General features: G+C 36.0%; 2 protein-coding genes across 2 annotated transcripts in view; one reads left to right on the plus strand and one right to left on the minus strand.

Moving 5' to 3' along the window:
- The window catches only part of CDCP1 (CUB domain containing protein 1), a 108845-nt gene that overhangs the window by 81600 nt on the left and 14927 nt on the right, over nucleotides 1-12318 (plus strand). The window contains exon 9 of the mRNA XM_083378329.1: nucleotides 2863-2896. Coding sequence (XP_083234455.1) covers nucleotides 2863-2896 — 34 coding nt within the window. The remainder of the gene's footprint in view (nucleotides 1-2862; nucleotides 2897-12318) is intronic.
- Nucleotides 1190-9610, minus strand: CLEC3B (C-type lectin domain family 3 member B). The gene is made up of 3 exons (XM_083378331.1): nucleotides 9478-9610; nucleotides 5333-5431; nucleotides 1190-3883 (listed from the first exon to the last, which is right to left on the minus strand). The coding sequence occupies exons 1-3, from the start codon at nucleotides 9578-9580 to the stop codon at nucleotides 3483-3485; spliced, it is 603 nt and encodes a 200-aa protein (XP_083234457.1). The 5' UTR covers nucleotides 9581-9610; the 3' UTR covers nucleotides 1190-3482.

Consider the following 12318-nt stretch of genomic DNA (forward strand, 5'->3'; position numbering starts at 1 on the left):
AAACAATTTCAAAATGTTAAGTGAGTGCAAACTAGTGCTGAGAATTAAAATTCTGGAAATCACTTTTTGTGGGGAAGGGATGCAGGGACTGTGAGTTCAAAATTATCGTCTTCCACATCAGTTTGTTGCTGCTAGTTCTTGTTCATATGATTTTAGTGTCAGCATTAATCAAGTCATTAAATTTTCTGTTACCAACCATTCATCAGAGTCCTGTAAAGCCATTTACTACAAGACATCCAATGGCAATATTGCTGTCACACTTAACAAATTCTGAACAATGTCTCCTTACCATATACTATATAGACCAGATGAACTTAAAGACAAACTCAGGTATTAGGGTTCTACAGAGCATTCACCTCTCCCCTCTCCACAGAAGCTAGTTATATTTTATGCTACAAAATTCTCAGATTTCCTCAGGTGAAACCTAAATGCTGCTAATCAAAAACAATTAATTCCTGTATCCTTTCCTACCATGGCATCCTTCTAAAATACTTGATCTACAATTCCCAGAATTTCCAGATTCCCAATCATCATGGTAACTGACCATGCTAATTAGGAATTTACAATTTGTACTTTTAACACATCTGAAGACTGGCATAATCATTAACCCACATATAGGGATTGGGGATGCAGATGTTATGTCTATCATCTGTCTCAATAGTAAGATTTTGAGTGCTTTAAAATACTGGCCAAGGTCAGTATTGAATAGTTGGAATCCACCTGTTTAGGAAAACTGCCATTTTAGCTCTTTCAAGTTATTGAGATGAATGGAGTATTACAGAGTTTTGGACAAGGCCCAGAAACCATTTCTCCCCCCCCCCCCTCCAAAAAGCCACCAGCTTCTATCTTTCTTTTATTACATCTTTTTTCCATGGTCCTTTCTTCTCCTGTGTGGCTTGTAGAGACAGAAACCTCTTAGGTGTAGGAATAGCATAAATAGGAAGGATCAAGAGCTGTTTGAGAAGTCTGGCTCAGTTGAAAATATTGAGAGGTCCATCATGACAATAAAAAAGCTTTGTCTGCTCGGGCTTCTCAATAACATTAACACAACAGGTGTTCTTACCACATGATCAATGAGTATTCTTATCTGAGGATACTACAGTTGCAGGAATTGATATGAATTAAAAAGATGACAAAATACAAAATATAGCAAAGTTTTGAATAAGTTTATTCAAACTCTAGTCTTGAATTTTTGCATCAAAGAAATTGATAGACATGTTCCCCTACACTTGCTCAGTATTTTAATCAGTGATTTGTATATATATTGAAATCATACGCTTGCTATAAATTGGTGATTGGAAGTACCTTTGATAATTGCTCAGAAGCTCAATTCACATACTTTGTGTCTAAATAATTTGGTTGCACAGTTCTACGTGTTTCAATTTTCTGCCATAGTTGCTTTCATTGCTGTGATATGTACTGCTAGAGAGTTGGTGCAAAACTCAGATAAAAGCACAAATATTAAATGTTAGATTAATGAATAGGGACTTATAAAAATATATGAAATGAGATTTTGTGATACACGTACAAAACCTCTATGCTGGAAAAATCTTACCTTTGCTAGAGTGCTCTTGATTTTGTTTTTGAATACTTTGAATAAATCAAGCTATACAAATTAAATCCAGATAGCCACATTGGCATACCTTAACTTCACAACCTGTGAGTTCCAGGATATAGATCTAAATCCTACTAGCATTAGTGAAGCCTGATTAATAATTCATTGGTTGTTCTGGTTTTAATGGGATCTGACTAATGGGCTATAAGCATTACTTTTATGTGTGGGGGTATTACAGAAGAGATGGAAACCTGAATTTATTTCATGCAGCAGTTTTATTTCATGGGTGGTACCAGCTAAATACAGAGCATTATAAAATTTTGTATTCCATTCCACCATAAGTTTCAGCCATCAGTGAGCTCTTTCCATAGTCAGCAGTCCTTTCTTTTTAAATACAACAGGGAATATGACGTAACTCTGCATAGATTTACTTGGACATTTGAATTAATGAAAATGGATATATAGTGAGAAGGAGTGATGTGCAAAGGCTCCAGGTCAAACATCTGTGCACTTGCCATGCAAAGCTGAAGGGCTCCTAACTGCTGGAACAAGTGTACTCATGATTGGAGTCCCTAGTAACCTACTTGTGTTTCTCTCCTAGTCTTTTATCCTGAATGCATAAAGGTATAGAAGTGGGGATCTAGAGACTGAAACTTAAGTTTATAGCATTCCCCAATTAAAACTGCATGTGTCTGCTGTAGATCACATAAGAGAAAAACTGGCCAACTGCTTGTTTCCAGAAATGTATTAGAAGCCCCAAGACCAATCTGGCCAATTTTCAAGTATAATATCTGTTTTCATGGTTTCTCTGCCACACCAAACTTGGTTCCATTCTAATCCATCTTCAGAAAGTTACTGCACTGACAGACAGCCCAAGTCCAAACTCTCTTACATAATTTCTTTCCAATGAGCCACTGGGTTGAAAATCAACATACTTATCCAGGAAATACTAAAGGCACTTTCAAACACTGTACTTTTGCCAATAGATATCCTCTTTATTCAAATAAATGGGGAAACTCGGTCATTCAACAGATGAAAAATGTTCTCCTTTGTGAATGGAAATAAATCCTACATATAAATAAGGAAATACGATTATCAAGAGCCATAGTCAGAATCAAGCTGATGGTTGATTCCCTAATGTTTCTATGGGAGCCCTCAATGACCATGTTACTTGGGTGAAGATTGGTGCTATAGCAACCTTCTGAAATCTTTTCCTTTCCAAGCATTGGTACAATTTTTTACAGCAGTAGGTCAGTTCTTCTCCTATTTTACTTTTTCTTAATTTGTATCTAATGTTTTTAATCTAGATATGCCCAGGAGGAAATTGTAGAAGAGATACAGGTAAGCAACTTAGAAATATATATTTTAGCAAAACAGGTAAAATATTTTTGTTAGTTCCTTTGTTGTTTCTTTTCTTATTGTTCACATAGGATAGACTAATGCAGCTCTGCTTACTTTTGAGTTCAGTGCCGAAATCTTCAGATGAACTATTTAACTATTTAGTCCAACCGATAGGGACAGTTTAACAAAAGCCACTTTAATTTTGTGCGATTAGCAGAAGAAAAAAGACTGCAGGAAAATTGCATGTAATAATAAATTGAGATTTTGGCACAAAGTTTGAATGTTCCCAAAAGTGAAGTCTTTGTAATAAATTCTGAATGTAAAAATATAGATATTTATAATTTGTACCTAAGCAAGAATAATGTTGCTTCTAACAAATAGGATGTAGCTTATAACCAATTAAAGTGCAACATAGATCTAATTCATTCTAATCCATTGCCATTACTTTTTCTGTATTATGTGTGTACATATGTATCTCTCATAGTATTCATATGTCTATGTTTAAGCAAACACACAGATGCACACACAAAACTCCAGAGATCAATGGACTATATTGATTAAACCTTCTCAGAGATGAATCTTTCTATTAAACAATCATGAACTGGCACACATAGAGCAACTGATCTCTACACCTCTTATCAAACCACTTTCCCACAGCCACTGCAGACAATGCTGCACAGTTTTCTTGCTTCCCTCCATCAGGTTGGGTGGTGATCTCTGTTTCCCAATTCTTATAGCTAATGCTGTTGCTTGTCATGTCTACCCATTTTCCCTCCGCTGCCAAGTCATTGATGCCAAGCCAAATTTCCGCCTCATTCCCCAGGGTCTTCCTCACATAGTCATAGAGAGCATCATTTTCGTCACCTGTCTGTGGTGTACTGAGGGTGCCACCCTGAGAAATGCAGTCTTCACTGGCCTCATGATAGGTCTTGGCATTGGAAAAAGCCAGGACACATTTTAGGTTGATCTTGGTACCTTTCAGACAAACTAATAAAAACAAGAAAAGAAGAAGGGAGAAACAAGTTATTATCAAAAAAGAATGCCATCCATGAGGACTTTTAAACCATTAGAATTAGGTGACTGGACAGAGGAAATGTTTAACCACACCATACAGGCATTTACACAACTCAATAGGGAACAAGGGGAAATACGGGAGGTAGTGGTATAGAATCGTCAAGCATTGGATATGGTAATGGCTGCAAAAGGTGGAGTGTGCGCTTTAGTCCACTCACATTGCTGCACTTTTATAACTGATTATGAAGTTAACATTAGTCATAGCACCCATCTTTTTATAAACATTCCTGCCCACCTATTTTCCTATTTTCCTCACAGCAACAACAGCTAGCAGAATGTGTTAAGCCCTTTCAATGCTGCTGGGTCAAGAAGCAAATACTGAAGGACTTTTCCATAATGAGAAATGGTATGCCTATAGTTTTGAGGATTTTTTTTCCTCAGGGAAAGCCTGACACAATCACTGGCAAACATTTAGTGTATAATTGCAGATAGTAATTTTGTTTGCAAGGAGTTTAACTGGCACAGGAGGAGGAACAGATGAAACGTTTAGCAATCCAGATAGTTTGGTCATGTAATGTTTACCGTTTTATGTTTCACCAAGAACACTATCCCTCTCTCTGCCAGCTAGGTGATGGCATCCCTCCAGCAGAGAGGTGCTTTAGACAGTTGTGCTGCATCTCTCTCCTGAGCCATTTCTGTGGATGATGACTCAATTTTTTTTCTCTGTCTGCCTTTTGGCTCAGCAGACCCTTGGTTCATATTTTCTCTTTTTCTGTTGCTTTGAATAACTAATTAATGCTATGTGAATACAGTCTCAACAACTTTTGCTTTTAGCCCCAAATCACTTGCTTATTTAGAGTTTTTATGATTGACAATTAAGTAATTGTGGGCCTTGAGACCAGGGAACAATCTAAGTACTAAAGGGCAGTTCTAAGTATCAGGTTCTGAATCCATACCAACATATTGTGGATTTCCTAGAAATTTCACACACCACCCATATTGCACAAGCAATAGCGTCGTAGTGATATAAGGAAAAGGAATGATTACGAATGATATGTGTATGGCAATATAGGGAGTGTACTTGAAATGCGCTTGTTTTTGATGTAATTTTTTTTTGCTGTGAGTATGTTCATCTGGTGTAAGCATTGATATTATGAGTTAAAGAATGTTTCAACATTTTGGAAACCACAAGCCATCTCTGATTTATGCTGAATTTTTTTTAACAAACATTTATGGGATTCTTTTAATTAATCCCAAACAATGCAACAGCCATTTTCAGAAAACACACAATCCACTCAATATAGCAAATATGCCCATTACTCCAAAAATTTATTCTCCTGGAATAAAATCCGTTTTTTTAAAATTTGTTCCACAACCAAATCAATTTTGTGATTTAAAAGTTAGGACTGATGGATTTTATACCTGTCTGAAGTGCTTGCTTTTCCTTTAGTAAGGCTACCTCCTGGGAAAGATTGTCTAGTTGCTCTTTAAGTTCTTCAATCATTCTGAGGCTTACAGCATCTGTTAAGTAACAAGATAAAGGATAACATTTGTTTGCAACTAATATCTGCACATTCAAACCGATGAGTAGAATGAGAACTTCTTCCTCTATTAGAGATGTAACCTCAAGTGAAAATTAAAAAAACAAATAATGTGTATTTGTCCTAAATTTATATACTCATATACGTTTTATAGTTAGCAACTGAAAATGTTTCCATACCTCAGAAACAAAAAACAAAATGTCTCCCTCTTTTTACTGCAGTTTTTTTTAAAAGAATGAGCTAAAAAAACCCGCAATCCTAGTTCTTTGCCTGTTCTACACTATTTCTTATTATTTATCAAAACTTTATGTTTCTCATATGACCACTCCCATTTGGAGGTATATTATACACCATGTACAATTATTTAATTTTCTTCCTTCCATTTATGGCACTGTATAACTCTGTGGACTGTTAAAGTCAAAATTCTTGTGTAAATCAAACCTTGTTTACATGTACGTTACTTATGGTTACCACAAGTTTTAAATCAAAATATGACTCCCTTGGGCTTCAAATTACATTTAATCTACTGATGCATAATAGCTACTGTTATGTAACTCACAACCTCACAATGAGGGAGAAGTTAGTAGTCTCTAATTAACTAGACTTACAGGAAACTTCAGCTCTTAATTCACTTTTATGTACTGTAAACAGAATGAAAACATAGTAACTTAATTGGTTCTGATGGAAGATCAACAATCATATATAAAATCTTGCCCACCACAGTGATCTGGAATTTTCTTTTTTTTATTGAAAAGTTAATAATAAAAGCCCCCCCTCCCCCTCAACCCTCCCCCCTTCCCTCCCCCCCCCAGACTTCCCAAAGCAGAATACAGGGTGTTATATATAACAATCTTATGCAAACATATGCTAAATATCTATTAAAATGTTAACAAACCTTCCACTCTTTAACTCCCTTATAACAAAACTAAAATAGTTATAACACATCTATAATTGTTAAGAATTATTCATAAGCTATTTGAAACTTTTTAGTCCCATCCATATTTGTTTTGAATATAATCAATACATCTTCTCCATTCCAAAATATATTTTTCTTGTGATTGTTCTTTCAAATATGCTGAAATTTTTGCCATTACAGCCACATCCATTACTTTAAGTATCCATTGTTCTATTGTAGGTAAATGTTCTTTCTTCCAGTGTTGCACCACCAAACGTCTAGCTGCCGTTATTAAATGTAACATTAATTTGGTTTCAATAACGGTACAATCTAAAATAATCCCCAATAAAAATAACTGCGGAGTAAATCTTATCTTTTTCTTAAAAACTTTCTGAAGAATCCACCATATTTTTAATCCAAAAGGCTTTAACATTTTTACATGTCCACCATATATGATAATAAGTAGTAATAACTATTACATCTCCAACACTTAGGTGGTTGGTTTGGATACATACATACTAACTTTTTAGGGTCTAAATGCCATCTATAAAACATCTTATAAAAATTCTCTCTTAAGTTTTGCGCTTGTGTAAATTTTACATTTCTAACCCAAATTTTTCCCCAAGTATCCATCATTATGGGCTCTTGAATATTCTGAGCCCATTTTATCATACAATCTTTAACTAACTCTGATTCTGAATCAATCTCTATTAGTGTGTTATATAGCCTTTTTATATACGATTGACTTTGATCTCTAATATGCTTCATCAGATTTTCATCAACTTGTTATACCAATTTTCTGATCTTCTTTCCATCTAGCTTGTAGTTGTATAAACTGAAACCAAGTCTGTACTATCTTTTCTTCTTTTAATACATTTAAAGGTTTCAGTTTCTAAATATTCCCTTCCATCCTAAGAAGTTCTTTATACGTAATCACCTCTTGTTTCTGCTCCACATTTATATTTCCTATTGCATGTCTGGGTATTACCCACATAGGTATTCTATTATTTAAAATATATTGGTACTTTTTCCAAACTCGCAACAAAGCATTCCTAAGAATGTGAGTCTTAAAAACATTATCCACCTTTTTATCATAAAATAAATACGCATGCCATCCATACAATAAATCATACCCCTCTATATTCAATATTTTTTCATCTGTTAAATTAAACCAGTCACTAATTGTTCATAGTGCAACTGCATCATAATATAATCTCAAATTGGGCATCTTCAGACCCCCTCTCTCACGTGCATCTTGCATTATTTTAAGCTTTACTCTCGGTCTTTTCCCTGCCCAGATAAATTTATTAATACCTTTTTGCCACTCATTTAAATTTGCATCTTTCTTAAATATTGGTATCATTTGAAACAGAAATAAAAATTTTGGTAAGACATTCATCTTCATGGCTGCAATTCTCCCCAACCAAGACAACTGTAATTTTTTCCAACTATCAATCTCCTTTTGTACATTTTGCCATAACAGTTCATAATTGTTTTTATATAATTTCACATTGGAAGCTGTAATATATACCCCCAAATATTTAACCTTCTTTACTATTTCAAATCATGTTAATTTTTCTAACACTTCTCTTTGTTTTATGGTCATATTTTTTGTTAATATTTTAGTTTTAGTGATCTGGAATTTTCCTAGGCATCCTCCTTCATTATGGACTTGCAGAAGAGCAACTTTTGAGAGAGAATATACAAAGGATAGTTTTGAAATGCAGTAAATATCCTCAAACTTGACTATTTGTTTTAATGTTATCATAATAAAGTGACAAGGTCAATTCACCTTTGTGTCATGTTTTATTTGAAATTCATTATGAGAATTGAAAGGGCCTTATAAATTAAAAAGAAAGCATATGAGAAGGGTATCAATGCTAATGGTTCTTAAGGCACTAGTCAAATTCAGTTTAATCAACTAGTTATAGTCATCACAATATCAATCTTGTTTTAAACTGTCTTGCTTCTATATGTACAACTATTTTAGTATTTCAGTTTAATTAATATAATTGCTAATTATTGAATGGTCAGGAAAGTATTCAATGTGGACATCTCCTCCACAGGTCTGTTGTTCAGTGTACCTCTGCACCAACTCACTACAAATGAATACACCTATTCTTCCTCAGGTCTTACATTTCTATTGCTGGTTAACCAAGTAAAGGTCTATAAACAAAATAAGCAAACTACAGCCCTAGGACCCATTTCTGACATTCTGGATACTCATCCAATTACATCACCAAATTCCAACACTCACACCACCTAGCACAGTAGCTTGGTTTTTGGAGTGGAATATGCAAAACTGATAAAAGTTTTGCTATTCCCCTATCCATTCCATTTGTGAATCATTTACAACACTTCAAACTAATCCATGTTTTTCTACACCAGATGTTTCCTATACCAGATGCCATCAAATTAAGATTTTAAAATCTTAATGTAAAGACCTAAAATCATTTTCTTTACTTAAAAATAATTTAGCTGAGTTTTCTGTTTAAGGTTTCACCTCCAATCAGTATTGCCAAAAATGTTCATCATGTTAACTCTGGATGTGGTTATATAAGTTTGGGATACACTTGAATTCTCCAGTGAACAAATGATTGGAACTATATTATCTATCTTATTGTTTGGGGGGAAAAGCTTTAGAAATTACATTTAGTTTTTATAGCCCATTAGGAAGTTTTCAGTCATGTTCATATCCATACTGTAAATGAATCCCAAGAATGTAAGCTTCTTCAAATAAATAATAAATATATCTTAATCATGCAAGGGCAAAAATTCCCTAGGCAACCTCCACATTCCTGACATTCTGGTACATGTCCAGGTTATGTGGAGAAAACAAAGACGTTAACTAGCCACATTTGAGAAGCAAGGTAAATAATATATTTTGAAGTTACCAAAACATCTTTGGAATTCCCTAAAATTTAAAAATTAGAACATAATCTGGTTTACACCTCCTAATGTTTTGAGCTTTCTTTACTTAATAAATCAGAAGTAATGGCGGGGGGGGGGGAATAAAATAACAAAGAGAGAAGAATAAGAAAGCAATATAATCTTATGTGCATATAGACTATACATACAAAATAATACATGAAAGTTTCAATAAAGGAAACAGACACTTCTTGGCTCCTTACCTTTCCTTGGGTCTGGCTTTTTCTTGGGTCTGGTGTTTTGTTGAGCTGCTATTTGGGTCATACAAAGAAGACACACTAAAAGACAAATTCCTCGGAATGGCATTTTGCTGCTGCTGCCCTCAAGAGAGTGGAACAAAAGTGGATTTGGTCTGCTAGAGCCAAGCTTAATATGGTATTAACCAAAAGTGTCTGGCCAAGAAACAGTTCCAATTTCTTCTGTAATGTTCCAGTAACTAGAGGTTATTTTGCAGATTTCTGGGAGGGATCCAATATCTTAAAGGCTTTCCAACTAAGCAGGAAGGGGCGTATATGGGGAAACAGGATGCTTCTTTATTTTTCTGGACCTTTTTAAAATTTGCAAGTTAAAACCAAGACTGACAAGACTTATTTCCATTATTTCAGTCCCAATACAGTGCTTCTGCCCCACTTATAAACCAGCCATTGTAGGTGGGCTTTTCTGAACAGATCAACATACATTTCTAGAGGCATTCAGGCTAGCAAAATTGAGTGAATATCCAAAATAAAAACAAATTTAAAAAATGAAATAACCAAGCATAAATAATTTCAAATAAGGTCCAAAGTCCTGTGGCATCCTAGGGCTGTTCTTCGTTGCCATGTTAATTTGCATTCTTCATATCTTTACATTTATAGAAGTAGTGCATCAATTGTGCTACCCCAAAAGCCAATATCTCTTTTGCCTCAGGGACAAGACTGGTGCTGTTCTTATGGTTTTAATGAATAACAATTTAAACACAATTGGTGTGTGTGCCTTGGTGGAGCAGTGGGCTAATGCCTCCTTAAGTAACACCAGCTGCCTGCAATTAGTGCAGGTTCGCATCCCACTAGGCTCAAGGTTGACTCAGCCTTCCATCCTTCCGAGGTAGGTAAAATGAGGACCCAGATTGTTGGGGGCAATTAAGCTGACTTTGTAATAATGCCGCTTGGGGTGTGTGTGAAAGCCCTAATAAGCAGGCATATACATAGAATGAAGGCTACTGCTAAGCTTGTAAGCCGCCTTGAGTCTTCGGAGAAGGGCGGGATATAAATGGAATTAAAATAAAAAAAATGTTCCCAAGATAGCTTTAGACATCTTTCAAGTAGCCTGAATGTCAGCTCACCAATGCATGTAACTGTCACTTTAGGGATTTTTGAAACTGGATCTGCTAAGCTTCTAGAACAGGGGTGTCAAACTCAATTTCAGGGGGCCGGGTGTGTATGGCCAGGGTAGGCGTGTCTAGAGTGCGTATGGCCTACTGGGTAGGCATGGCCAGCTCTACATCGTTTGCATCAAGGGTGCCTATGGGGCCTGGTCAGGAGTGGGACATATCTGAGGGTCTCTGGCAGAAGGAAAGTCTCTGGGCCAGGGCCAAGGCAGTGGGGGCCGTTCCCTCACTGTTTCCAGGATAGCTTCGTGGACCACATGAAACCACTTCGTGGACCGGATCAGGACCCCGGGCCTTGTGTTTGACATGTCTGTTCTAGAAGACTGCTAGTCCTATAGGATTTAAACACATGAATACTACTCATTTGGAAAGATACAAATGTGTGCCCCCAAACTAGCCCAATTGACAGGAGAGATGTGTGGTGGTGGAGCATAATTTGAAAAAGTTCAATCTGAGCTCCTCTGCCAGGGTCTAGGGGAACTTGCCACAGCCAACTCAGTATGGCCAACTTGCTGTCACCAATTCACCACAGCCAACTTGCCAAGGGACAACTCACAATGGCCAACTCACTGCAGGACAACTTGCTGTGGGACAATAGTTACACTAATATCGAAGAAATGATGGAACAGAATTATTAAAGAAAGGGTGCCAAAGGGTGGACTAAATGAAATATGAATGACAAAAACTAAACTATTTTAGAAATAGTTGGCCCATGGAGTTAGCCATGGGGAGTTGGCTGCAGCAAGTTGGCCATGGTGAGTTGGCTGCGGCAAGTTGTCCCATTCTGTTCAGAGTACTGTTGGCTATGTTTGGTGTGGTTATGATTGCTGCTTCTTTGAAATTGCTATCAATTTTATATGCAGGGGAGATATGATAGAGAATCTGTCTTCTTTTAGGTTGACTGACAGATCCCATGTGCATTTGAAGGGCATGAATTAAGGTGTTGTTTATTATGACCTTTTGCTATTCCAAATATTAGCACTCCTTTGCAACACTTTTTAATTGCTCCCTTTTGATTTACCCAACTTATTACACCCAACTGATTGCATGGCAGAGTGAAGTAGCCCATTTTACCTTTACCCAAAACACCAACTCAGAGTTCTAAAACTAGGAGAAAACACAACCAGCTTCAGAACTGATAATCAAGATATTGAAGTAGTGGATAACTTCTGCCTTTCAGGATTGACTACCAACCATAAAGAAATATGCCACAAACTACCACTTGGTAGTATAACAGTGAAGGTCTTGGAAAAGACTGCTTTATGCTGAAAATGTTAATACCTACAAGGATCAAAATAGTGCAGGCAATGTTTTTCTATGTGATACTCTATGGAAGAGAATTTGAATTTTGAAGAAGCAAGAAATAAAAGAGAGTAATGATACTTTGTGTGGACTTCTGAGAATTACATGGATTAAACCAAGAAAACAAACAATGTATCATAGAAAATATTAATCCAGAATTTTCTCTTAAAACATAAATGATCTAGCTCAATTTATCATACTTTGGCCATTGACATAGTTCTCTGGATAAGCCTACGCTGGTAAATGTACGAAGAAAAAGGACAACTAGTAGCAAGGTAGATAATTTGATTGCAATGGGTGCCATCTTAAAAGAGCTAGGTTGGGGACAGGTGATCCTAGAGAAAGTCTATATGGTCATTAAGTCGATACCAACTTG

The sequence above is a fragment of the Vipera ursinii genome, assembly GCF_947247035.1.
Source record: "Vipera ursinii genome assembly, chromosome: Z".
NCBI classification, from domain to species: Eukaryota; Metazoa; Chordata; class Lepidosauria; order Squamata; family Viperidae; genus Vipera; species Vipera ursinii.

Coding starts and splice junctions, on each gene's coding strand:
- CLEC3B (XM_083378331.1), bottom strand. CDS start 9,580: ATGCCATTCCGAGGAATTTGTCTTTTAGTGTGTCTTCTTTGTATGACC. Junction 5,432..9,477: donor AAAGCCAGACCCAAGGAAAG/GTAAGGAGCCAA, acceptor GTTACTTAACAG/ATGCTGTAAGCCTCAGAATG. Junction 3,884..5,332: donor AAAGCAAGCACTTCAGACAG/GTATAAAATCCA, acceptor TGTTTTTATTAG/TTTGTCTGAAAGGTACCAAG.